Raw genomic sequence first — 27,445 nt, 5'->3', positions numbered from 1 at the left:
GCCCTTTAAAGAAATGGACAGTTTTTTTTAAAATCCTGTGACCACAGAGGTCAGTGACCAAGATGGCACACAAGGGGTTGGAGACTGCAGGATTAGTGGACTAGTGCAGGACACCAGAAAACAGGGAGACCATCACCATCCCACCCACACCCCCAGTTAAGAGAAGCATGGGAGACAACTTTACAGGGAAGGCAACCATGCCAGCTGACCAGCGAGGGGCTCAGCAGCTGAAGAGCCCACACTGGCTGAGGGCTGCTGGTGACTTGCAGTTGAAAGATTCACATCAGGCTGCAGAAGACTGGATCATGGGATCCAGGTAAATATATATATATATATATTTTTTTTTTTTTTTAAAAATCAGGATTTGAGAGGATACTGAGGGCAAGAAGGGCCCCCAAATAGTCTTGGGCAATGAAAGCTTTCTGATCATGTTGAAGGTTTGGATCTGGAGCTCAGGTTGTCGATGATTTGAACAGGAGTCTGTGCAAGTGCTAGAAGTGAATCCATGGAGGACACTCAGCATCTCTGAATGGACTCTTCTTTGCAACTCTTTGTTTGCCTTATTACAAACAAAAGTCAACGTATATCATGTTAAATACACGTTTATTTATTCTTACATGGTAATAAAAAGAATTTTGAAGGTTAAGAATGTAGTACTTATCACAATGAAGGAAACTGCTAGCCCCTTATGACAATAATAAGCAGATAATTGCTAAAGGATAAATCATATTTCAAAAGAACAAATGCTACACAACTTCCAACAAGTTTATGTTTAGCAAAGAATTCATCAGCAGAAAGAGCATAGTCAAAGTAATATTGCTCATGATGTTGCACCCATCGCCTCATGACAAAAAAAATGTGGAGATCTGTCAAAAAGAAGTGTGAGAATTCAGAGGATAATTACTCTTGGCTTGGCTTCGCGGACGAAGATTTATAGAGGGGGTAAATGTCCACGTCAGCTGCAGCTCGTTTGTGGCTGACAAGTCCGATGCGGGACAGGCAGACACGGTTGCAGGGGAAAATTGGTTGGTTGGGGTTGGGTGTTGGGTTTTTCCTCCTTTGTCTTTCGTCAGTGAGGTGGGCTCTGCGGTCTTCTTCAAAGGAGGTTGCTGCCCGCTGAACTGTGAGGCGCCAAGATGCACGGTATGAGGCGATATCAGCCCACTGGCGGTGGTCAATCTGGCAGGCACCAAGAGATTTCTTTAGGCAGTCCTTGTACCTCTTCTTTGGTGCACCTCTGTCTCGGTGGCCAGTGGAGAGCTCGCCATATAACACGATCTTGGGAAGGTGATGGTCCTCCATTCTGGAGACGTGACCCATCCAGCGCAGCTGGATCTTCAGCAGCGTGGACTCGATGCTGTCGGCCTCTGTCATCTCGAGTACTTCGATGTTAGGGATGAAGTCGCTCCAATGAATGTTGAGGATGGAGCAGAGACAACGCTGGTGGAAGCGTTCTAGGAGCCGTAGGTGATGCTGGTAGAGGACCCATGATTCAGAGCCGAACAGGAGTGTGGGTATGACAACGGCTCTGTATACGCTTATCTTTGTGAAGATTTTCAGTTGGTTGTTTTTCCAGACTCTTTTGTGTAGTCTTCCAAAGGCGCTATTTGCCTTGGCGAGTGTTGTCTATCTCGTTGTTGATACTTGCATCTGATGAAATGGTGCAGCCGAGATAGGTAAACTGGTTGACCGTTTTGAGTTTTGTGTGCCCGATGGAGATGTGGGGGGGCTGGTAGTCATGGTGGGGAGCTGGCTGATGGAGGACCTCCGTTTTCTTCAGGCTGACTTCCAGGCCAAACATTTTGGCAGTTTCCACAAAACAGGACGTTAAGCGCTGAAGAGCTGGCTCTGAATGTACACCAAGAAAAACTAACTCTGTTGGGGCTTACGACTTTAAATGTTGTGAGGAGGAGGTAAGTGCAGAAATAAAAGTCATCTATAAATCTAACACATTGAGAGAGATAGGCAAGGATATGGAACCCTCTGCTAAAAGGAAAACACAAATGAATTTAAAGGAAGCTGGGCAAGTAAAAATATAGGATACTCTGATAGAAGTTGAAGGATGAACAGTGAATGGTGTACCCATGATATAAGTTCTACGTAACCTTTTCTATTTCTGAGTTTGCATATTTCACTTTTTCCATATTTCACTTTGAATACATTTGTCTTCACTGTGTAATCTTCACACATTTCTCCCATATCTTTTCTTCACTCATATCTATGCTCCACTTTCCAACACAGCAAGTGCACCTGTATTAACTCTGGTTTTATATCTATTTTGAGCAAATAGATGGAGAAACTTCATAAGCAAGACCTAAGCATGCAAGAATAGACGAGCTGAAGGGAAGACAGATAGGGGAACAAAATGGGTAAACATGATACAATATTTTGGTAATGAGAGAGAAGATGAACCACTCAAAGTTTCAAGAATCTGGCATGGACTTAGCTCCACTTACTCACCCGTTCACCATAACCTTTAATTCCTCTATTATTCAAAGGTTTGTGTGTTTTAAATAGAGTCAATAAGACAGGCTCCATTGATTCACTGAGAATCCCACAGATTCACTATTCTCTAGAAAGAGCAGATCCTCCTCATCTTGGTCGGAAATCCATTCCCACTAATCATGAGTCTATGTTCACTGGTTCTAGTAATAACCATCAAGTTGTTATTTCCCATCTTCAAACACCTCTTTTTGCCAACTGTGACCACAAGAAAAGCAAGCACAATTTGCCTTCTTGTACGAGTGTAGGCCTTGATGCACATTGAAGAAATGGAATCTCTACCCATCCAGATATTTGGCAGAAATGTTAAGATTATGTTTATTCATTCAGGGACTCTGTACCATGAGGAAAATTGTAGTACTTGCACATCATCGTTGCTCAGCTGCCTTTCACAGCAATGAGAAATGGAATGAAGTTATCTCTTTGGATAGAAAGCCACAGTAATCTAACATGAGGAACCATCAGGATCATTGGTTTGGGATTACAGACACCCAAACATCCCAATTTCGCTTCCTCAACCCCAAGCTGTTCATCGCACATCAACATCCCATCATAAGAATAACAGAAGAATGAGAGTGAGTGTCAATGTTCTCTCAAAAATCAGAATTTTCTCCCAGCCCAATCCTCAAATAACATTATTTGGTTCTAAAAATTCACAATGGGCAGAAAGACAAAGGTCAGAATATTAAATTGTGCATTGAAAGGTAACCCTATATACTGGAGACAGTACTTCTCATCTTTTCTACCCTCTCCAATGACTTCCTGGTTATACATCGATATCAAAAAGAAATGCCTACGACAGAAATTCCCCAGCATACACAGATTGCAAAAATCAGGGTAAGCATGATTTTCCAAGAGCCTGCTCAGATAAAACTTTAATTTTGGAAGGAGAAATTAATATTCAGTATAAAAGCAACAAAAATTAATTGCAGAGTTCTTTCCAATGCAACACTCCTGTTGTTATAAAACTACAACTAACTCTAAAATTTCGTGGATCATCGCTGATAGTTAAATGATCTGCATTAAGTACCTGTTCTTATTGATTCAATCAACTTTGGATCCTCTTCCATTTCCAGTAATTTCTTATAGTAAACTGGGTTCTTTTCCAACTGCCCCTGGGCTCCACTGACAGTCATCCAGACGAGACTACGATATTCATTTGGAATGCCTTTTCTGATGTATCGTTTTACTTTTATGGGGGGGAAAAAAACAAGTTTTATTTTTAAAAAAAACAAGTGGACATGATAACCCTCTCATCATTTTCACGAGTGGTCCTGACAGAATGTTTTGATTCTGATGAGTAATTTGATTTACCATTTAAAACAAAAAAGTTATAGCAATTCCTGGACATGCCAGGATATAGTTGATGACTGTAATCGATTATTTGCACCTAGAGCAAGTGCTGGTACTATCAACATATTATCTTTGGACATTGTTGAGATGAAAATGATACAGCTGATTAGCAATATTAAACAATTTATTCTTCTTACCTTCTGTATTATTGTATACTAGCTGGCTTGGCAGAATTTTCCATACTGACCTCTTCCGAAAAGACCGAGATGAAAGTTTATTGTCATATACAGAAGTACAATATACAGATGGATTGAAATACTTGTTGCAAGACTCAGGTACACAAGGTATACCAATCACAATAGTATGAATTAGTACTCATGCAATAAAGCCTTTTAGATGTAGAATCCAAATGTATATACACATATTTCCATACAAGTAGCACATCTTTTCCCAATACATTGGTAGGTTAAATTACTGACTGGGTTTGCACCAAAAAAGATAAACCATCTAAAAGTTCCTGTTTTTAAAAGCAACAATATCCAACTAACTAGAAAGTGTCTAGCCCACTTTAGAAGCCATCCCCCATTTCTGCATCCCCCAGCCTTTATTCACCTAATCTAATGTTGTTGCTATTCAGGATAGAAGCTTTTGGTGGGGAACTAGCTAGCCTCTCTCAAAGTTCATGAACGACTTTGCACATGACAAACATCTTCATTCACTTACTTCTTTATCTCCGAATGAAAGAGCCTTTCAATTCCAACAGAAGCCCTTAATGAATTCTTTCTCAGAGGTCAAAAAACAAGTTTCACAACACTCTGAATTAAGACACTGTTACTTTATATTTAAAAAATGCCCACTTACAATCATCAAACTAAATAGAACAAAGATTTGAAAACCTTAACTATCTTACCCTCAAACCAAAAGCAACATTTTTGGATCAAGAATGCACAATTCGTGGGAACAGAATAAGCACAGAATCAAATACAAACGTGACTTTAATTCACCAGAGTTACTGGTCATCAATAAACCCAGAATGAATTCAAGGGAAACCTCTTTGGAGTGGTGAGAACATGAAACTCACTTCTGCAGGAAGTAGGTGCAATGACCCACATAAAGGAGAGTTAAAGGGCAAGGTAATTAAACATATGGGAAAGGATAGACATCCTGATGAGGTGACATTACACAAATATTGTGCAAGGAAGCTGTAAAAAATTGTCTTTCCAAAGTAGAAGGACCTTGGTAAATGATCTTTTCAACTGCTACCTAGCTGTAGGCTCCCCCATATTCCAAGACAATCACCACATATAGTTCCTCAATTTAATACCTAGTTCCACAGTTAACATACTTTATTCACCCACTTTGGTCATCTTCTACAGGTTCCACAGCATCCCATAGAATTCATGGCACAAAACTGCCCGTTTTACACAACTTGCCAGGTTTCGCTTAAGTGACAAGATGAGAGTTTATTATCAAATACACAAGTACAATGTACAGATGCACCAAAATTTTTATTTGCTTCAGCCACACAGATACCCAAGACACATCAACAACATAGTATAAACTAAATTATCACAATATGCCAACAGAAAAAGTGATGTTTTAATATTACAGGGAGATCTTTTGATAGTCCTGGAATAGTCTATTATTTGGGTAGTATGGGGAGGTTCAAGAGCCTGAGAGCTTGGAAAAAACTGTTCTTGAACCTGGACTTCTGTCTGTCAGTAACACCAAGATGAAAATATGACCAGGGTGATGGGGATCCTTTATGATTCTGGCTGCCTTCTTGAGGCAGCATTTCACATACAGGTAGAGATCTTCAACATCTATGTTGAAGTTGATGCCCTTGATGGGCTTGTCACTTTCTGCAGCCTTGTGTTCTTGGGGCAATTTAGTTTTCAACCAGATAGTTTTGTTTATTTATTACCAAGATACAGTGAAAATAATTAGTTTTGTGTGCTATCCAGCCAGCTCAAAAATTCACCATTTTCATTCCACAGGTTGCTTCCCATTCTAGAAGCACATTCTCTGATATTTTAGTACACATTTCTCATCTTTTTTTCCCCCCTCATGTACTTATATACAGTGAATCTTTTTAACAATCCATTAATTGGCCCTCCTGCAATGAGAGCTAACAAATTACTGACCAACACCCAGGGCCAGAGTGAATGTCAGAGTTTTAATTATAGATACAGGGATTCACATCTTTGGGGCTTAGTTTTTTGTTTTTTTTTTAAATTTTTTTATTTTTCACACCATAAATCACATTAGCCATGATATACACTATTTCTTTTTCACACATATACAGTGACTTTTTCTCCCCCCCTTTCCTCCCAAACCACCCCCCCCTCTCATCCATTTTAGGTATACAATCTAGGTTGCATTAAGCCAGTCAGACAATGTTGTCATTCAACAAAATTACACCAGAAATTCTACTGAGTCCATTCTTTTCTTTCCTTCTCCTTCCATCAACTTAGGTAATGTTTGTCCCCGGTAGGTTTTCGCTATTGTATTTAATGTAAGGCTCCTATACTTGTTCGAATATTTCAATATTATTTCTTAACCTATGTTATTTTTTCTAATGGAATACATTTATTCATTTAAATTTAGTAGTTTCTTCCTTTTAATTTGGTTATGTATTCCATTAATATTTAAAGACATATAGTTCAGCGTAGCCCTTTTATATTTTGTTTATCTTCTCTTTCCGTTTTTCCATCATTACCTTTCCTCCTTTTCCATTTCTGTTTTCTTATTTTCAACTCTTTATAAGACAACATTCCTACAACATCCAACATTTTCCTTATTCTCCTATTTCTATCTTATTTATCCCCAATCTCCCCTTCCCCTCCTGAGTTGTCCTTTATCCCTTGTCGGACAACCACATCTCCCCTCTCCATTTGGATTTGCGAATCCACTCGCAAGCGTCAACTGATTTTGCAGTGACCGCTATTTCCCCCCACCCCGCCTCCCCCAGAAAAGATTTCACTTTTCATATGTCACAAAGGTCACTCTTTTAATTCCCTCCTTATTCTCTCTATTCCATTACCTTCCCTTATTAATTCTTGTCTATACTATCTATATTTTCCTCTAAGTACAGATACATTCATGTATGCTCATTGTCTCTATTCACTCTTATACCTCTTTACCCGCATACATATCAATCGTGATCATTTTTACTCTCATTACCCGTCTTCATCCCTCAGTCTATTTTTGTCTTACCCACATACATATCAATCGTGATCATTTTAACTCTCATTACCCGTCTTCCTCCCTCAGTCTATTTTTGTAATTGTTCTGCAAATTTTCGTGCTTCTTCTGGATCCGAGAATAGTCTGTTTTGTTGTCCTGGAATAAATATTTTCAATACCGCTGGATGCTTTAGTATAAATTTATACCCTTTCTTCCATAAAATCGCCTTTGCTGTATTGAACTCTTTTCTCTTCTTTAGGAGTTCAAAACTTATATCTGGATAAATGAAGATTTTTTGCCCTTTATACTCCAGTGGTTTGTTGCCCTCTCTTACTTTTTCCATTGTCTTCTCCAGTACCTTTTCTCTTGTAGTATATCTTAGGAATTTTACTACAATAGATCTTGGTTTTTGTTGTGGTTGTGGTTTAGAGGCCAATACTCTATGTGCCCTTTCTATTTCCATTTCTTGCTGTAGTTCTGGACATCCTAGGGTCTTAGGGATCCACTCTTTTATAAACTCCCTCATATTCTTGCCTTCTTCATCTTCCTTACGGCCCACTATCTTTATGTTATTTCTTCTGTTATAATTTTCCATTGTATCTATTTTTTGAGCTAGTAGTTCTTGTGTCTCTTTAGTTTTTTTATTAGATTCCTCCAATTTCTTTTTTAAGTCTTCTACCTCCATTTCTGCTGCTACTGCCCGCTCTTCCATCTTGTCCATTTTCTTTCCCATTTCTGTTAAGGTCATCTCCATTTTATTTATTTTCTCTTCTGTGTTGTTTATTCTTTTTCTTAAATCCTTAAATTCCTGTGTTTGCCATTCTTTAAATGACTCCATGTATCCTTTAATAAGAGCAAGTACATCCTTTACCTTGCCTTTCTTTTCTTCTTCTATTTCACTGTACTCTTCCTCTTCTTCCTCTGGGTTGACCATCTGTTGTTTCTTTGCTGCCCTTTCCTCCTCCTCTTTCTTGTTTCTATTGTCTTCTGTGGTCTCTTCTTGCTGCAGGTGTTCTGCAGCTGTCGTTGCCGGCTGTGGAGATCGACTCCCCAGCTGGTCCCCCCTCCCGTCGGTGTGTTTCTTTCCATTCGCATCGCGCATGCGCGATACTTCGCGCATGCGCGGTTGCGCACTTTTACTCGGCTCTGCGAGCCATTTTTGTAGTCCATTATTTACCGACCTGAGGGAGCGGGTTTCTCTCTCCGCAGCGGGCCTCTTCGGACAGGTAAGGCCTTCACCTTTTTCCTCCTTTGTCTTCTCTTCCTCTCTTCTTACCGTTGCTTTCGATTTTTCTTTTTTTGTCGCCATCTTCTTTCCACCTTTATACTCACTTTTCTGTAACTTTTATTTCTGTGCCTTTGTGTTTTCCTTTGTTTTTCCCGACTTTTCTGGAGAGGGCTGGAGTTCACCGTCCGGCCACTACTCCATCACGTGACTCCTCTCCTCTTTGGGGCTTTGTCAGCAGTTGTCGAGAATACAGAGGTTGAGACAAGAGCCATAATTTGTACATTTCAGATGACAAGAACTGGATGGTTACCTGATGTCAACGTGGACTATTGGTTATGTTCCTTTGTGCAAAAAGAAAGCAAAACATTACCAATAATCCTTTCTACACTGAGATAGTCCAGGAGGAGTCTTCGTGAAATGATAATGGATACAATCTTCAACTTAAATCTGCTTATACCCAGAAGCTCTAGTCTCCTTCCAGTTAGATGTTTGGACTGAGGACAAAATACACTTTCTCAGGTTAAAAAAAGATGCTGGAGGAACTCTGCATGTCAGGCAACATCCGTGGAAGAAAATGGAGAGCTAACAATTCAAATTCAGACCTTTCATCGAGACCAAATGTTGCGAGGGAAGATAGCCAATGCAGTGGAGAGGTGGGGGCAGGGGCTAGCAGCAGCAGGTGATTGGTAGACAGAGGAGAAAATGAAGGACAGAAGGCACCAAGTAGGGGTGTGGTAGAGATGGGAGACTGAGGCAATGAGTGATTTGTGGCAAACAGCGATTCAGCCCAAAACATTAATTCTCCTCTGGATTCCACAAGACCAATTGAATTTCTCCAGCAAGTGAAACATGAAAATCTACAGGCACTGTGATTGCACTAAAAACACACCCAATTGCTGGAGGAACTTAGCTGGTCTTTTCAGCATCCATAAAAAGCAAAGGTAAGGCCTGAGCCCTTCTTCAGGGAATAAGCAGAATTCCTCCAGCAACTTCCTTTTTTTGCTCCAGATTCCAGCCACTACAGTCTCTTGGATCTCCAGACTTTTTTGAACCTAGTTCAAATCCATTGGACCCATTCAAATCAATACAATAAAATGACTGCAGAAAACAGCAGCTGAATTTAAAAAACATTCAAGTTATTCATCTAATGGCAAGGAAGTATCTTTCAGACCTTAAACTTTTAAGATGTTTCTTTAAATATTAACCAGCTTGATGAATGGGGGAGTGGAGAGGCAATAGCTGCGTAAAACTCAGCTGGGTCTGGCCCCCAAGTTCAGGGGCAGACTACATAAAAGACCAGGCTTCAAAATATGCAATCAGCAAGGACTGATAGATCACTGATTAGTGGTGGATCTCCTCCTCAAGCCGATCATCTTGAAAAATTTTCCATCCCTGTAACTCACTCAAACTGGTAGAGTCCAAAAAAAAATGCTCAGATACAAGGTTGCATGGTGCATCTGATAAGATATGGACCCCAAACTCCATACAATGAAGAGGAGGAACAGCTACAAGAAGAAACTGGAGGAACTCAGCAGATCAAGCAGTATCCATGGGTAGAAATCAGCAGACAATGCTTCATCTCAGAATCTTATGAAATTATCATTGATTTCATCATTTTATGTCAGTCCTTTGAAAATATGGAACAATTCATTAATTTCAATTATTTGAAGAGAACAAATTTTTTCTACAACATAGAACAGTTACCAATTATTTTATTAACAAATCTTGCTGAATAAATTCATGCGTCTCTTTGGCTCATCTGAAAATTGATACATAAATGACACTTTAAACAAAAAAATGAGAATATTTAGTGAATATTCAATAAAGTGTTACATCAGAATGTATACAAAATCAACTGGTTCAAAAAAAAAACCGAGAAAGAATTGCCAATCCCACACTCCACATGAAAGGTAATCTTTAACGCAATGTACAACACTGGGATTAAAGAGGGTAAACTTCACTTACAGAAACAATGGTGCCAACCAAATGAATGAAAATATAACAAAAAGGCATCTGCATGGTGCCCTTAAGAGTGAAGTTCCCCAAGATGTTTCATAGGATAGATTACAAATAAAGTTTTACCAATCAGAACAACATCACTTATTAATTTCAGCTGAATCTCAATTCTACTTTTCTAATTAACCCAAGTGGCAATAGCTCAGGCTCTTTAAATGTCATCATCATCCTAGAGACCAACAATATTTATAATTCCCACAAATCTCAGCATTAAATTCAGTTCAACAGTCACAAAGAGAAATATACCAAGTACAATTCAAAGTAATACAGCACTTCTTTTATTAATAGAAGTAATTCACATCCCTTATTAATCAGGCACCCATATCAACAGAACCTGCATAGTAGTTAAGCTAACAACTCTGGCATTAGTATTGACCATTCAAAGCTTCTCCACAAAAGACTCCAAACAGAAATGCAATGGCAAAATAATATTTTGTGGATCACAACTACATCAACAGTCAAAGTTGAACACACAGAACTGCAGCAAGTTCTGGCATTGCAAAGATGGTGTAGGGTCCATTGACATGGAGAAAAGACAATTCTTATACCATCAGGCAGCAAGTAGGAGACTCACACAAACTGCCAACTTGGGAAGATGTTGGCATCAGAGTATGCGGGGGCAGGCGGCAAGTCGGCGGGGGCAGGCGGCAAGTCGGCGGGGGCAGGCGGCAAGTCGGCGGGGGCAGGCGGCAAGTCGGCGGGGGCAGGCGGCAAGTCGGCGGGGGTTGGTGGTAGACTGGGGCAGTGAGGGGACTGTCCCCACCGGGGTACAGATCATTGGCCCGGCCTGCCTCTCACCTCTCAGGCTCCGTTGCAGCCGGCTGCCCTGCAGCAGCTTGCGCCATTTGATCGCCCGGCGGTTCAGCACTGCCTGGTAATCCGACACCAGCTCCTCTGCCTCGGTGCCCGCCTGCCGCTCGAATCCGTACTCATCCACCCTGGAAGGGAAAGCAGCGGTTTAGACCGACCCACAGCTGGTCCGGCAGCCGAGTGACGACCGCGTCGCAAACCTCGGCCTCCACCGCACCTGATCTGCCTCTCCTGGTCGGAACCCAACTCCGCTCCCTCCATTACGACAGCCGAACCAACCCGCGTTGCCAGGCCCCAGCTGCCGCAGGTAATCAGTCAGGCGGCGCCGTGCAATTAGGCATACACCCCGCCCACTCAGACCAGCCAATCACCACGCCCATCGCACCTGTCAACCGCCCCGCCCACTACTACCTGTCAATCACCCCGCCCACTGCTAATCATCCGCCGATCGCCCGACGCCGCTCACTCAACGATCCGCCCACTTCTACCTGCCTATCACCCGGTCCACGGCTTTCCGTCAATCATTCGTCCTGCAAGTTCCACTACTACCTGTCAATCACCACGCTCACTGCAACTGTAACTCCAAATGCTGGAACCTCGAGTAAAAACATATGCTGGAGCAACTCAGCGGGTTGAGAAACATCAGTGGGTGAAAATGCAAGACACAAAAGTGCTGCAGAAACTCAGCAGGTCTTGCAGCATCTATAGGAAGTAGAAGGTAACCAACGTTTCGGGTAGCCATTCTACCCCTCCCACCTACTATGACCTCTCGGTCATAGTGCTCTGAACCCCTGCTTCTTCCTTCCTCCTCTCCTCTGAAGAAACTGACCTGGAGAGTTTCTCCAGCACTTTCATGTATTGTACTACAACCCCAGCGTATGCAGACTCTGTTTAACTCCAATGGGTGAAAATATATTGCTGAAGGTTTCTAGCCTGAAACATTGAGCATTATTTTTCTCCCACTGAGTTCCTCCAGCAGATTATGTTTTTAAATTATTTTTTATCTTTCCAACTGTTCTGAAGGGTCTTTAATCTCTTTTTTTGGGATATTTTATTTTTGATTTTCCAAAGACACATGTAAATCCAATAGACAAAATATTACACTCTCTTTCCATGTACTATGATTTCTTTGGCTTGGCTTCGCGGACGAAGATTTATGGAGGGGGTAAAAGTCCACATCAGCTGCAGGCTCGTTTGTGGCTGACAAGTCCGATGCAGGACAGGCAGACACGGTTGCAGCGGCTGCAGGGGAAAATTGGTTGGTTGGGGTTGGGTGTTGGATTTTTCCTCCTTTGCCTTTTGTCAGTGAGGTGGGCTCTGCGGTCTTCTTCAAAGGAGGTTGCTGCCCGCCAAACTGTGAGGCGCCAAGATGCACGGTTTGAGGCGATATCAGCCCACTGGCAGTGGTCAATGTGGCAGGCACCAAGAGATTTCTTTAGGCAGTCCTTGTACCTTTTCTTTGGCGCACCTCTGTCACGGTGGCCAGTGGAGAGCTCGCCATATAACACGATCTTGGGAAGGCGATGCTCCTCCATTCTGGAGACGTGACCCACCCAGCGCAGCTGGATCTTCAGCAGCGTGGACTCGATGCTGTCGGCCTCTGCCATCTCGAGTACTTCGACGTTAGGGATGAAGGCGCTCCAATGAATGTTGAGGATGGAGCGGAGACAACGCTGGTGGAAGCTTTCTAGGAGCCGTAGGTGATGCCGGTAGAGGACCCATGATTCGGAGCCGAACAGGAGTGTGGGTATGACAACGGCTCTGTATACGCTTATCTTTGTGAGGTTTTTCAGTTGGTTGTTTTTCCAGACTCTTTTGTGTAGTCTTCCAAAGGCGCTATTTGCCTTGGCGAGTCTGTTGTCTATCTCATTGTCGATTCTTGCATCTGATGAAATGGTGCAGCCGAGATAGGTAAACTGGTTGACCGTTTTGAGTTTTGTGTGCCCGATGGAGATGTGATTTACAGTCCTTTTTTCCCCCCTCCTTATTCCCTCCCCTCCCTATACCTTAAATTATACAAATGGCAAAATATAATAATACAAAATGAAAAACCATCTAAATACTGACAACAATCCTCTTTGACGCTGGAGGACCTAGGAGATCTGTTTCTTTTTTCATAGATGATACCTACCTTACCTGCTGACTGCTTTCCTATATTTTCTGATTCAAATGGAAATGCATTTTATTTCAGATTTCCAGCATCTGCCATTTTATATTTTGATTTTATTCAAACGACAAATGGAAGTGCAGAGTAGTCAAAGAATGGTCACCAATCAGAAACATTCTTGACATATGCTGCCCAACTGACAATCTCTGCCCAGTGCCACCTGGCAACCGTCTGAAGACCCTGCCCACTACATCGGCCATTCACCACACTCTCTTCACCCTTTGCACTTCTCCTGACCATCACACACCATAAGAAGTGGAGCATGTGCAGCACCCCAATCTTTCGCTAGTTGTCAATTAGATAATAGGGTTGGGTTACAGGAGATCAGCATATGATATTGTCTGGTTAATTTTTTTTCTTTGGCTTGGCTTCGCGGACGAAGATTTATGGAGGGGTAATGTCCACGTCAGCTGCAGGCTCGTTTGTGGCTGACAAGTCCGATGCGGGACAGGCAGACACGGTTGCAGCGGTTGCAAGGGAAAATTGGTTGGTTGGGGTTGGGTGTTGGGTTTTTCCTCCTTTGTCTGTTAATGGGGGAGAGGAAAAATGCACAAGTGCTGGAGGAACTCACCAGGTCTCGCAATGTCCATTGGAGGTAAAGATATATGACTGACATTTCGGTCCTGAGTGCGTCTTCAATGTATGAGTATAAAGGAGGAATTAAAAGCCTGGGGAGAAGGGAAACAATCCATACTACAGGTAAGACTCCTCAACTCTTCCTCATTGACAACTACATTGGTCCTGCCTCATACACCCATGATGAGTTAGTCAATTTTCCACTTTGCTGCATAGGTGCTCTGTGATTAGTAAAAGAATTGCTTAAGGTGGTGTGTGAGTGGAAAGAAAAAGTTTGAAAACCACTGTTTTAATCGTACCTAATTAACTTGTTATCTGCACGGATAAAGCGACTGCATCAGCTGAACCTTTGAACTATGAAAGACTTCACCCCACCGGACTTTATCTGAAAAGAAGAGGTGAATGTAGTGGAACACAGTAGTGCAGGAGATGACCTCATTACACTGTACAGACTGGACTGCATCCGACCCTCTAACCCCTCCCGAACTCCTCCCTGTAAAATTGCAAATAAAGGCCGATAGCCCTAGTCTCCTTCCTCCATATCAGCTTTGAATCCGGGCCAGCAGTCTGTAAAGATATGTCTGACATTTCAGGTTATTAAAGCCTTTAATCACTCACTTTGAGTCTGTTTATGGTTATTGATTGTGCTACAGTCTGTCTGTCCGTCTCTCTTCTCTCTCTCTCTCTCTCTCTCTCTCCCCCCTCCCCAAATTCCCTCATCATATAGAAACATAGAAAATAGGTGTAGGAGTAGGCCATTTGGCCCTTCAAGCCTACACCGCCATTCATTATGATCATGGCTGATCAGTACCCGGTTCCTGCCTTCTCCCCATACCCCCTAATCCACAAGGGCCAAATCTAACCTACACTTAAATATTGACAGGGAACTGGCCTCAACTACTTCCTGTGGCAAAGAATTCCACACATTTACCACTCTCTGAGAGAAGAAATTTTTCCTCCTCTCAGTCCTAAAAAAATTCCCCCTTATCCTTAAACTATGGCCTCTGGTTCTGGTTTTCCCAGCATTGGAAACAACCTTCCTGCACCTTGTCTGTCTAAACCCTTAAGAATTTTATGAGTTTCAAAAGAGTCCCCCTCAATCTTCTAAATTCCAGAGAATACAAGCCTAATCTATCCAACCTTTCTTCATATGCAAGTCCCTCCATCCCCAGTATCAGCCTAGTGAACCTTCTCTGCACCCCCTCCAAGACAAGGATATCCTTCCTCAGATAAGGCAACCAAAACTGCACGCAGTACTCCAGGTGTGGTCTCACCAAGGCCCTGTACAGCTGCAGCAGGATCTCCCTCTCGCTATGAATGCCAAAATACCATTTGCCCTCCTCACCACCTGCTGCACCTGCACACCCACTTTCAACGACTGATGCACAGCAACACCCAAGTCTCGCTGCATCTCCCCTTTTCCTAAACAGATGCCATTTAAATAATAATCCTCTTTCCCGTTCTTACCTCCAAACTGGATAATCTCGCATTTATCTACATTAAACTGCATCTGCCACGTCCTGGCCCACTAGCCTAACTTGTCCAAATCACCCTGCACTCTCCTAGCATCCTCCACGCAGCTAACCCTGCCACCCAACTTCGTATCGTCTGCAAATTTCAAGATACTGCTGTCTATTTCCACATCTAAGTCGTTGATATATATCGTAAACAACTGCAGCCCCAGCACTGAGTCCTGCAGTACCCCACTTGTCACTGGCTGCCATTCTGAAAAGAACCCATTTATTCCTACTCTTTGCTTCCTGTCCCTCAACCAATTCTCTATCCACCTTAATACCATACCTCCTATACTATGCTCTTTAAGTTTATACACTAGTCTTCTGTGCAGAACCTTATCAAACGCCTTACTAAAGTCCAGATATACCACATGTCTGGTTCTCCCCTATCCAATCTACTGGTTACATCCTCAAAAAACTCTATTAGGTTCGTCAGACATGATTTCCCCTTCACAAAACCATGCTGACTCTGTGCGATGATACCACTACTTTCCAAATGTACTGCAATTGCATCCTTAATTACCGATTCTAGCACCTTCCCTACTACCGATGTCAGGCTAACTGGTCTGTAGTTTTTCGATTTCTCTCTCCCTCCCTTCTTAAAGAGTGGGGTTATGTTGGCCACCCTCCAATCCTCAGGAACTAATCCAGTATCCAAAGAGGTTTGAAACATTATCACCAATGCATCCACTATTTCCTGGGCTACTTCCTTCAGCACTCTCGGATGCAGACTATCCGGCCCCGGGGATTTATCTGCCTTTAATCCCTGCAATTTAACTAATACAACTTCTCGACTTACAATTATTTCCTTTTGTCTCTCCGTAACAATAGATCCCCGATCCTCAACAATTTCCTGTAGATTAGTTATGTCTTCCTTCGTGAAGACAGAACTAATATAGTCATTCAAACAGTCTGCCATACCCTTGATCCCCATGATCAACTCACCCATTTCTGTCCGCAATGGACTCACATTTGTCTTAACTAACCTCTTTCTCTAAATGCATCTATAAAAGCTTTTACAGTAATTTTTTATGTTCCCTGCCAGCTTCCTCTCATAATCCCTTTTACCTTTCCTAATTAATCCTTTTGTCCTCCTCTGCAGAACTCTGAATTTCTCCCAATCATCAGGGATATTATTCTTTTTGGCTAATTTGTAAGCTCCTTCTTTGGATTTGACACTCTCTCGGATCTCCCTTGTTAGCCACGGATGCGCTACCCTCCTCGATTTATTCTTCGTATAAACTGGGATGTACATTTTCTGCACTTGCTCCAAGCTATCCTTAAATGATTGCCATTACATTTCTACCGTTAGTCCTTTAAGTACCATTTGCCAATCTATTTTAACCAATTCACATCTCATACCATCAAAGTTACCGCTCTTCAAGTTCAAAACCTTTGTATCCATATCAACTCTGTCACATTCCATCCTAATGAAGAATTCCACCCTATTGTGGTCACTCTTGCCGAAGGGGTTCCTCACAACAAGATTGCTAATTAACCCTTCTCCATTACTCAATACCCAGTTTAGAATGGCTCGTTCCCTCGTGGGTTCCTCAACATGCTGATTTAGAAAACAATCCTGCATACATTCTAAGAAATCCTCTTCAACCTTACCCTTACCAATTTGGTTCACCGAATCTACATGTAGATTAAAGTCACCCCTTACAACTGCCGTGCCTTTGTTGCACACATTACCAATTTCCTTCATGACTCCTTCACTAACCTCACTGCTGCATTAGGCGGCCTGTACACTACTCCCATTAGCGTCACTGCCCCTTCATGTTTCGCAGCTCTACCATATGGATTCCACATCCTCTACACTGATGTCCTTCCTTTCTATGGCATTCACCTCTTCCCTAACCAACAAGGCTACTCCACCTCCTTTTCCATTCTGTCTATCCCTCCTGAATGTCGAGTAACCCTGAATGTTGAGCTCCCAGTCACATTCCCCAGAAGCCACGTCTCTGTGATCCCAACTATATCATAGTTATTAATAGCTATCTCCACATTCGATTCCTCCATTTTATTACAAATGTTCCTTGCATTGAGACACAAAGCCTTTCTTTAGTCACACTCTTATCCCTTTCACCATTATGTAAATAAATAGCTCCTTTTGATATTCCCCCCCTGCTTTTACTTGCCTGCCACTAATGCTTTTCACCTTGCTACCTTTTGCTTCTATTCTCATTTTATACCCCACTGACTCTCTGGACTTAGTCCCATTCCCCTGCCACATTAGTTTAAACCTTCCCCAACAGCGGTAGCAAACAAACCCCCAAGAACATTGGTCCCGGCCCTGCTCAGATGCAGACCGTCCTGTTTGTATATATACCATTCTAAATAGTAAGAGAGGGTAGGATACAGCAAACAAGTTTTGCAATATTAGCGTCATGTTAAATGCACAGTCCACCAAGTGACTAGGATCAGCTAAATAGAGTGGTTACTCCAGGAGAGGAAGAAGTCATACGTACAGAAAGGCATAGCAATGAGCAAAGTAGGGCTAATGACTCAGGTAACAAAACAGTTCACTCTCACAGAACCTCCATCATTGTTCACTGACCTTGACTGCCTCCCTTAACTTCTCCTCATGTCTATTTATATATCATCACATGGAGATATTATTCAGTGATGTACTGCCAGGTTTAATGTGTATATTGTAATTCTTTACTACCCCTCTGTTTTCCCCCTGTATTGTCAAAACATTCATTAAACATTCAAATCTGAAAATCTGCTTATTCCTCCTGTTAAAACTGAGCACAATCTGCTGAAGGAATTCAAAGGGTTGAACAGCATCAGTGGGAGAAAAAGAGTGGTTGACGACATGAGCCAAAACCCTTTATTAAGACTTTAGGTTCCAGCATCTGCAGTCTCCAGTTTGTAACCTCCAATTTAAAATCTAGCACAGTGGTTCTCAACTTTTTCTTTCCACTCACCTACCACTTTAAGTACTCTCCTATGCCATCGGTGCTCTGTGATTAGTAAAGGATTGCTTAAGGTGGAAATTGAGTGCAAAGAAAAATGTTTGAAAACCATTGTTTTTATCGTACCTCATTGACTCGTTATGTGCATGGTTTTGTAATTTTACAATTTCAAGTAACTTTGTCATCCATCTGTGATAGTAGCTTGGCTTGTTTAGTTTTAAATAGCAAGCTTGACCTGCTGGGCAGGTCTTCCTGTCCTTCATTTCACCACACCTATGTTCTTTGTCTAACAAAGCGAACAGCAAATGCTGGAAATACTCAGATGCAAGTCTGATCTGCATATTTCCAACGTTTTCTGATTGTTTTTCTGTATTCTCTCTCACTAACTCCTCTCATTGACCAGATAGCTTTGTTTAAAGTTTATCCCCATGGTCACTCATGCTTTACCCTATCAGAGACATTCCCCCCCTCACAACCTACCCCCTCTCCAAAACCATCCTTTCTGCAGCTTAATAAGTGGCTTTTGTGTCCTACAAAAAAACAAGCGTAGGAGAAAAACTAATGGGAGATGTGTATTGCCCCTCAGATCCTCAATTCTGAAGAAGTGTTTTTGACCAGATATGTTAGGTCTGCTTTCTTTCCTACAGGTAAGTATTTCCACTAGGCATGTATTGAGGGGGTGTTGACAAATGGGGCTTTCAGTGAAAAACTGCATGGAAGGATGAGTGTTCAGCACTGCCATCCTGTGGTCAGAATTTGTGATAGTCAACAAAATCAGGAAAGAGAGGACAGTTTTCTCCAGAGTGATGGCCTGCCTAATAGGTGCCTTTAATATTTACAAATGGGGCTATCAATGAAAAACTCAGGGATGTGGGATTCAATCACAAGTTATGGTTTGGCACAAAGGGGAATGAATAAATATTTGAAGGAAAAAGAAGCAGGATGTACTGGAAAGGTTGGGAAAAACGCGTGGAGCAGAAATATCTGGAGCAACCTTTGGATTTAGTTGACTATTTCTGGATAGTTAATATTAAAAAGCCAATTTAGCCTTTGTTATGGTCACAAGAAGATTCAGAATGGATTTTCCTATGAAATGACAAAATGTGCTGCATCTTAAATCCTTTGGAGTTGCACCCAGTAATTGGTAAAAAATGAGCAGCGTACTTCGCCGGCTACATTTTCCCTATCTAATATTATTCCCAACCCTGTGTGAAACACAAGCCTATTTGGTAGGTTCTGAGCCTTGGGCTGGGTATTTTTATGACAAAGTAAATTCACCTTGAGGAACTGCATGGTTGATCCATACTTCAATACCATTCCCTTCACTTGCTAGTTTCCTCCCTGCCTTCCATTTGCAACACTTGAATCATTAACCTACTCACCCATTTTTATTTGTTTCTTCTAAAGGTAGGAGGCAAGGAAGCACCACTTTCAATTTGCTATTGACCCTCCTTTTACTTCCTCTTGCCATCTCTTCTCGTAATTCAACACATTTAAAAATGTAAATTCAAATGAGAAAGAAAATGTAACCTCTCAATTTATAATCGGTTCTCTTTTTTTTTCCCATTTAAGTTTTCACTGAATTTCAGTAAAAAGGTGGGAGAGTTTAGATATTATGATTTCAGGGTTCCCCCTCCCCCACCCCCTGCATTTTAGCAGTCAGCTGCTGCATGAAAGGCAGAAAGCAAAAGTTGGCTGACAGGAGGGATTGGAAGTGTAGGCAACTGGCACTATAGCATATTCTGGCTGGAGGTCAGTGACTAGTGGTATTCCATAGGGATTTTTTTTATGGGACCCTCTGCTCTTTGTGATTTTCATCAGTTGCCTGGAGGGGTGGGTCAGTAAGTTTGCCGATGATATTAAGATTGGAGGTGTGGTGGATAGTGTCAAATGTTGTGGGTTACAACAGAATATAGATAGGATATAGATAGGATGAAGAGTTAGTTGCAGAATTCAATCCATATGTGTGAAATGATGCACTTTGGAAGGTCAAAATTGAAGGCCGGTATATGCTTAATTGCAGGCTTCTGAACAGTGTGGAGGAACAGAGAGATCCTTTAAGGTTGTTGCACAAGTGGATTGTGAGAGATGGGAAAACTGATCTAAAATTATGAACATGAAGGAAACTAAAATTCATACATCAGTTAATGGCTGTAACCAGTACAAACAGGATGAGCTTGGGGATTAGGATGCAGGAAAGCAGAGTCAGCACGATTAACATAAGAATCTTCTAGTCTTTGTGACAAGAGCCACCATAAGACTAAGATAAGGAGTGGTAAGGAACAATAGAATGTAGGAAGTTGAGGTAGTCTGGATCAGATAAGGGTCTCTTAGCCCTGGACAGAAGTACCAAGTCCTACATATCTAATTAGCTAACCTTACACAGATTTATACATATTAAATTAGCCAACCCTAGACAGGATGAGCCAACTCTGCATACCAAGAATCAGGAAGGTGTGAATAAGGACAATTACATGAAGGGACACCGACAGGATACCCCCTGGTCCTCCAAGTATACTGAAACTGCACGTAGGCAGGAAGGATTGCCTAATGCCAAACCTCTCCAGCAGGAGGCAGAAGAATGTAAGGGGGAGGGTATTCCTATACTGAAATCAACTGTATAAAAGTTGGGTGAGCCCCAGTGTATGTGTGTATTCCCAGGGTAAGGGGAAGCACCCAACTTTGGATTGTTGTAAAATAAATGTTCTTTGTTCTCAATTTTTGTCTCGAGCAATTTCTTTAAAGGTACTTCTATTTCTAACAGGATGGAGTGGTTAATCAGGCGTATGGTGTACAGACCTTCATTCATCAGTGAATTGAATTCAAGAGCCGTGGAAAAAATGTGGCAGCTCTCTAAAACTCTGGTTAGACCACACTTGGAGTGTTACATACAGTTTTGGTCACCTTGTTACTGGAACAATGTTCAGATGCTATAAAAAAGGTGCAGAAAAGATTTACCAGGATGTTGCCGGGATTGGAGTACATGTCTTGTGAAGCAAGGTTGAGAGAGCCAGGAATTTTCTCTTTGGAGTGACAATGGATGAACGGTGACTTAATAGAGGTAGCGGTATATCAGGGGCTTGGATAGGGTGGACAGCCAGCACCTTTTTCCTGGTGTGACAATAGCAAATACCTGAGGACATCTGCTAAAGATGAGTTGAGGTCAGTTTAGGGGAGATGATAGAGGCAAGTCTTTTTACTCAGAGTGCTGGGTGTCTGCAATGTATTGCTGGGGGTGGTGATGGAGGTTAGTACAATAGGGACATTTCAAAACATATATATATATGAATATATGAAAATAGGCTATAAATGTGAGGCAGGGAAGGGATGGGTTTATTACATAGATCAGCACAAAATTGTGGGCTGAAGAGCCTGTAATGTGTTTTGATCTATAAAATTAAGCTCTGCAAAGAGGATGAAAAATGACCCTCTGGGAAGAAAGCAGTGGAGTTTATGAAGTGGTGGAATCCAAGATATTGGAACTGTTACTCTGCCTGCATATGATTCAGTGGTGAACTGCTAAAGCTCCTGGCTCTATGAAGGATTTTATTTTCTTCTCTCAGTTTCCTTTTTCCTTGAACTATTTTGGGCATCACTGGCGAGGCCAGCATTTATTACCCATTCTTAATTATCCACCTTCTTGAACTGTTTTGGTCCTGGAGAAGCTGGAAATAAAAAAAATTGGTGCTAGAAATCAGAAACAAAAAATGCTGAAAATATTTAGCTGCAGAAGGAGAAAGAGTTTTTAAAAAATAGGATCTGGGACTCTGTCAAAATTGGGAATGCTGGCTTTTGGCTTATCTTGTCATGCGCCTCCAAGTTCTCCATAACCGCATCTTTGACAATCGACTACAACATCTTCCCAACCACTGACGTCAGGCTAACTGATCTATAATTTCCATTCTGCTGCCTCCCTACCTTCTTGAATAGTGTGGTAATATTTGTGATTTTCCAGTTCTCTGGGATCATACCAAAAAATCTATTGATTTCTGAAATGACTCTACAATCTCTAACACTACCTTTTCAGAACCCAAGGGTGCAATCCACCTGGTCGAGGAAACTATCCACCCTTAGACTATTCAGCTTTCTGAGCATCTTTTCTCTTGAAATAGTAACTGCACTCACTTCTCTTGGACATCTGGCACACTGCTAATATCTTCCTCTGTGAAGACTAGTGCAAAATACTCACTTAGTTCCTCTGCCATCTCCTTGTCTCCCTTTATCATTTTCTAGTGGTCCTATATCTGCTCTCACCTCTCTTTTACTCTTTAGATACTTTCATTCTTCATCTTTTCCCTCCTTATGAGTTTTTCAGTTACCTTGTACCATGTTACCTTCAGTTACCTTCTGCAAGTTTTTAAAAACTTCCCAATTCTCTAACTTCCCACTAATTTTTGCTTCCTTGTATGCCCTCTTTTGCTTTTATGTTGGCTTTGACTTCCCTGGTCAGCCACAGTTGTGACATTTTCCCATTTGAATATTTTGTTCTTTTTGTTATGTATCTATCCCACACCTTCCTCATTTCTTGCAGAAACTCCATCCATTGCTGGCCTGCCACTTTCTCTACTAGTGCCCACTTTCAATGTATTATGGCCAGTTTCTCTCTCATGCCACTGTAATTCCTCTTACTCCACTGAAATATCAACACATCTGACTTCAGTTTCTCCTTGCTAAATCTCAAATTGAACTCAATCATATTGTGATCACTGCCCTCAAATTATTCCTTTACTCTAAGGTCCCTAAACATCTCTGGTCCATGATACAACACCCAATTCAGTACAGCTGATCTCCTCGTGGTCTCATCAACAAGCTGCTCTAAAAGGCCATCTCATAAGCTTTCTACAAATTCTCCCTCTTGAGACCCAGTCCCAACTTTGTTTACTCAATCTATTTGCATGTCATAAATCCCCGTGACTACCATAACATTGCCCTTCTAACACACCTTTTCTATTTGCTGATGTAATTTGTTGTCCACATCCTGGCTACTGTTTGGAGGTCTGTATATAACTGCCAACAGTGTGCTTTTATCCTTCCCAATTCTTAACTCAATTCACAATGATTCTATATATTCTAATCTTATGTCACCTCTCTTAATGTTATTCTTTAGCAACAGAGCCACACCTCCCCCTCTGCTTACCTGCCAATCCTATCGATACACTGTACACCCTAAGATCCCAATGACGACCATTCTTTAGCTACAACTCTGTGATGGCCACAACATCATACCTGCCAATGTGTAGCTGTACTACAAGGTCATCTGCTTTATTTCTTAAAATATGTGCATTTAAGAACAAAACATTTAGCCCTTTATTTGTTACTTTTTACTCTGTGTCCCTGTTGCATTGCAACTCATCCCTATGGCTGTAACTTTGCCCTATCTACCTGTCCTTCCACACAAACTCCCTACCAGCTGTCCCTACTTGTGCACCAACTACTTCTTCCTCTGCCTCCTCACTTTGGTTCCCACCTCTTGCAAATCTAGTTTAACCCCAACACCACCACCCCCACCATCACCACCACCACCACCCCTATCACCCCCACCACCAGCAGCATTAGCAAACCTCCTAGCCAAGATATTGGTTCTTCTCACATTCAGGTACACCCCTTCCCTAGGAAAGGTTCCAATGATCTGACCTTGAAATACATATTTGCCTGCATTATCTTCCTGTTCTTTTCTGCCCTTCCCTGGCTCATGACATCTGGAGCAGTCCAGACATTATCACCATGGAGGTCTTTCTCTTTTGCCTCTTCCCTAAATTTACTTTGTCGGAATCTACCCCACAAACACTGGCTGCTCACCCTCCCCTTAAGAATATTCTGCACTCATTCAAAAAATATCCTGGACCCAAGAACCCGGATTGAGGGGGTGGGGGGGGTGGTGAATATCACACTATCCTGGTATTACTCTTCAGGTTCCTACTAAATTTCTCCCATCACCTTAAACCTATGTCGTCTGGTTCTTCAATCCCCTTCTGTGAACAAAACACTCTGTGCAGCCGTGGTTTAGATATGTACAATGAACATAATGGGGAAACCAGTTGTCCTGGGCAATCCTTCTGGGAGAACAGCATCTGTTATTTTGACAAAAACATAATGCTGTTGGTCTTGGAAACCAAATGAAATCTGCTAAACCTTGATGTGGGACCTACTGTGAGAAACTTCCTGTGATAATTGGTGTCACAAGGGAGTTCAGTAATTGAAAGCCAGAAACTTAGTAACGTGATTTTTATGGATCTCTCAGGAAGGTGGTGTCTAATTAGAATTAGTATTGTAGAAACAGCCAATCTCATAATATTGACCTTTGACATTTAAAATCTAACTAGTTGTCTAAAAAGACTGAAAGTAAGTTTTTCACAGATAATTTCTCCCTTTCCAGTTTCATTTTGATGACATGACATTTTAACCTGTCCAAAAATCAGGAGGTGTGGTTTCTAAAACTAGATTTGACATGCTTTAAGTGGCATGACTACTGGCTATATTAATGGATTGAAATAGTTGTATGACAATGGGTGCCCTTATTTGCTGAATCAAAACATATCTTCTGTGGCAAGGAATGGGAATAGACCTGAATCAGCAATGTGCTGTTGTGTCATTCCATGCGATTTGCGCAGTTGAATGAATGACTGTCCTCTAGTGGTGCATCATTCTTGTAACGCTGCTGAGACTTGGCTGCTGCTGCAGTGGTGAGTCATGGTAAGTGAAAATAAATAAGACTCAAAATCTTTTAATGATGTACACAGACTAGTAAACAAGATGCCAACCTCTCAGCAGGGACTGTTATGTAGTTTCTTTTTCTGTTGTTTATCTGGACATTCAATGTTACCAACTGATTAATATCCAAGTATCAGAATATCCATTAAATCTGGATTCAGTCTGTTTTACTGAAGTCCAAGCTTTCTATAACTGATCGCTACTGTGTAAATGAAATTATTACATTCTTAACAATAACCAAAGGGATAGGAAATCAAAGCTGATTTTTTTTACAATAAACTTTACATAGAAAGGGAAATGTTCACGAAAGGAATCCAGTGAACACTGTTATCACCCAGTTAAGAATTTTTTATATTCTTCAAAGACGAATACATTCTGTGTCCTCTGACGGACATCCTATGAGATTGCATGATAAAAAACTGTAGTATTAGAAAGGGCAACATGATTATTTACTCTGCAGAATGCTGCTTGCTTACATCTCAGAGATTTGCACTAATCGCACCCGTTGTTGAGGATTTATTCTACTTTTCTCTCTGTAGATTTGTCCTTGAACGCTGCATTCTATTCCGATTATTTCAGGAGATGTTTGCTTCTGCTGGCTGGGCTTTGATAGAGATAATGATCGTTTAAAAAAAGAACTTTCACGATTGTTTCCTTGGAAGGATCTCCGTGTGAACTGTGTATTTTGAATGAAGACACAAATCTTATTGCAAGGAACTTCATTGCAATCGGCTTGATCCTTTATAAATAAAGTGACCTCAGCAGTGCTTGTCTCACTTTCAAAGATAAACTCAAAGGGACGCAACAAAGGAAGATTGTCTGGTGAGCTCTTCATTCAATTTGCACTGGATTAACACAAGCTATTTATGTTTTGAGTTCTCTGCCCCCTTTTCCTAATCTTATTTTCTTTAGTATCTTGATGATTGGGTCTTCCTTTAAGTAATGCAATGTATCAATATTTCCCCTAACTAGCCCCTTTGTTAATCCATGCTAAATCTAGTCCTAATTGTTGCTATGCTTGTTTTATGCAATTTAATAGGATTTTGTTATCATTATAAACATAGATTCATGCAGCTTTAACCCCTTTGCTGCAGCAAGATTAAGGTTTCAGATAAAAGCTTTCCCAAGAGTAATATGCATTTCACTTTAAGAAGCTCCATCCATGACTTCACAGTTTCATTTTTTAATTGACTGTTTGTTGCATGTTGTTTGTGGGCAATGATGATCAAAATACACTGCTACACATTTTTAAAGGCTGTAACAGTGAAAAGTGATTGTTTAAAAGTTATTAACAAATAGAAAAATATGGTATATAGTGATTTTTTTTTAAAAAGTGGAAATTGATTTCATTTTAATCACCTAAAATGCTAAAATTAATGACAAAGTTGCTTAAAATCAGAAAAGAAGGATTTATTTTCTGGAACAGAAGTAGTGACGAGGTGCTAATTGCATGCACATTGATTAGACTACACAAGGAGTATCGTGTACTGTTAACAGTTGCCAATTTATAAATAGAATATGGATGTAAAAAAATTCATACTGATGAAGTCTGAAGTCACAAGAAGACAATCTGTAGGTTGAATCTGATTTTGTTTGAAAAGAGAAAGCTGGAAGATGACAAAAAAAACCTTTGAAGTTATTTATTTTAATGGTATTTTAATATTCCCTTGGTGGAGAAAAATACAAGAGGCACATTATAAGTCACCAATAAAGATCCAGAAGAAACCATCTCATCCAGAGTTGGTGTAAATGTGGAACTTGTAGTCCAAGGCAGTGGCTGAGAAAAATGGAATTAAAATAATAAAACACAAATATTTAAAGGTTTCAAACGAGGACGGGTTTTGTTAAAAATTGATGGGTAAAAGGCTGTGATGGGTGGGGGGGGGGCTTGAATCTCACATAAAAATTGGCATTAACTGGTTAATATAGTTTAAAGAATAGTTTTAAAATGTTAGCAAATGATAATTATGCAGTTATTCGTATCTTCAGATTCCAAGGTAGAAATAATTTAATGAACAGTAATCCAGGACTGCGATATGTTTGTGGCATGAATGATTGTGTAGAGGCTTGATTATTAAATGTTAGAGCAAATACTGTAGAAATACCAACATTTAAAGTTCAATGTGTGCAACTGCATTTGCTGTTTCAGGATGCCTGAGTAAGAATCATTTAATCACCAGCAGCGTTGCATCTTAAGGAGGAAGATCACTTATTGCACTATCATACAGCATTTATTATAAAGATGTATGTACAATCAAGTTGTATAGATGTGTCCTTCATTTATATGCTTTTTAAATTCAATGTTAGATGGTTAAAATCTGAAGAGGTATATGATAACATCCATTTCTGTTTCACTTGGGAAATTCAACTTGCTGCCTCTGGATATTTCATTGGCAGGGGGCACTTACAGTGACTTAATTTCCTGTGCATTGCTCCTTTTGCATTATTGAAGGAAACGGATGACCATATTTTCGGGGGAGTGATCGTTGTTGGGCTGCAGCAGGACAAACCTGGTTTAATC

The 27,445-nt window shown here is 41.1% G+C and overlaps 1 protein-coding gene across 11 annotated transcripts in view; it reads right to left on the bottom strand.

Moving 5' to 3' along the window:
* Positions 1-27,445, bottom strand: part of grtp1a (growth hormone regulated TBC protein 1a) — a 393,930-nt gene that overhangs the window by 40,990 nt on the left and 325,495 nt on the right. For 7 of the 11 annotated variants that reach the window (XM_069889533.1, XM_069889535.1, XM_069889534.1 and 4 more), the window contains 2 exons: positions 11,024-11,163; positions 3,533-3,691 (listed from right to left, as the gene is read on the bottom strand). In XM_069889533.1, the coding sequence (XP_069745634.1) occupies positions 3,533-3,638 (106 nt within the window). In that variant the 5' untranslated portion in view covers positions 3,639-3,691; positions 11,024-11,163. Of the gene's footprint in view, positions 1-3,532; positions 3,692-11,023; positions 11,164-11,252; positions 11,357-11,446; positions 11,512-27,445 lie in introns of those variants that run through there. The other 4 variants (XR_011341712.1, XM_069889531.1, XM_069889541.1 and 1 more) reach the window with 3 other exon arrangements.

The sequence above is a fragment of the Narcine bancroftii genome, chromosome 7, assembly GCF_036971445.1.
Source record: "Narcine bancroftii isolate sNarBan1 chromosome 7, sNarBan1.hap1, whole genome shotgun sequence".
NCBI classification, from domain to species: domain Eukaryota; kingdom Metazoa; phylum Chordata; class Chondrichthyes; order Torpediniformes; family Narcinidae; genus Narcine; species Narcine bancroftii.
The sequence above is the reverse complement of the archived record's forward strand: the minus strand, read 5'-3'. Positions and strand labels throughout refer to the sequence as shown.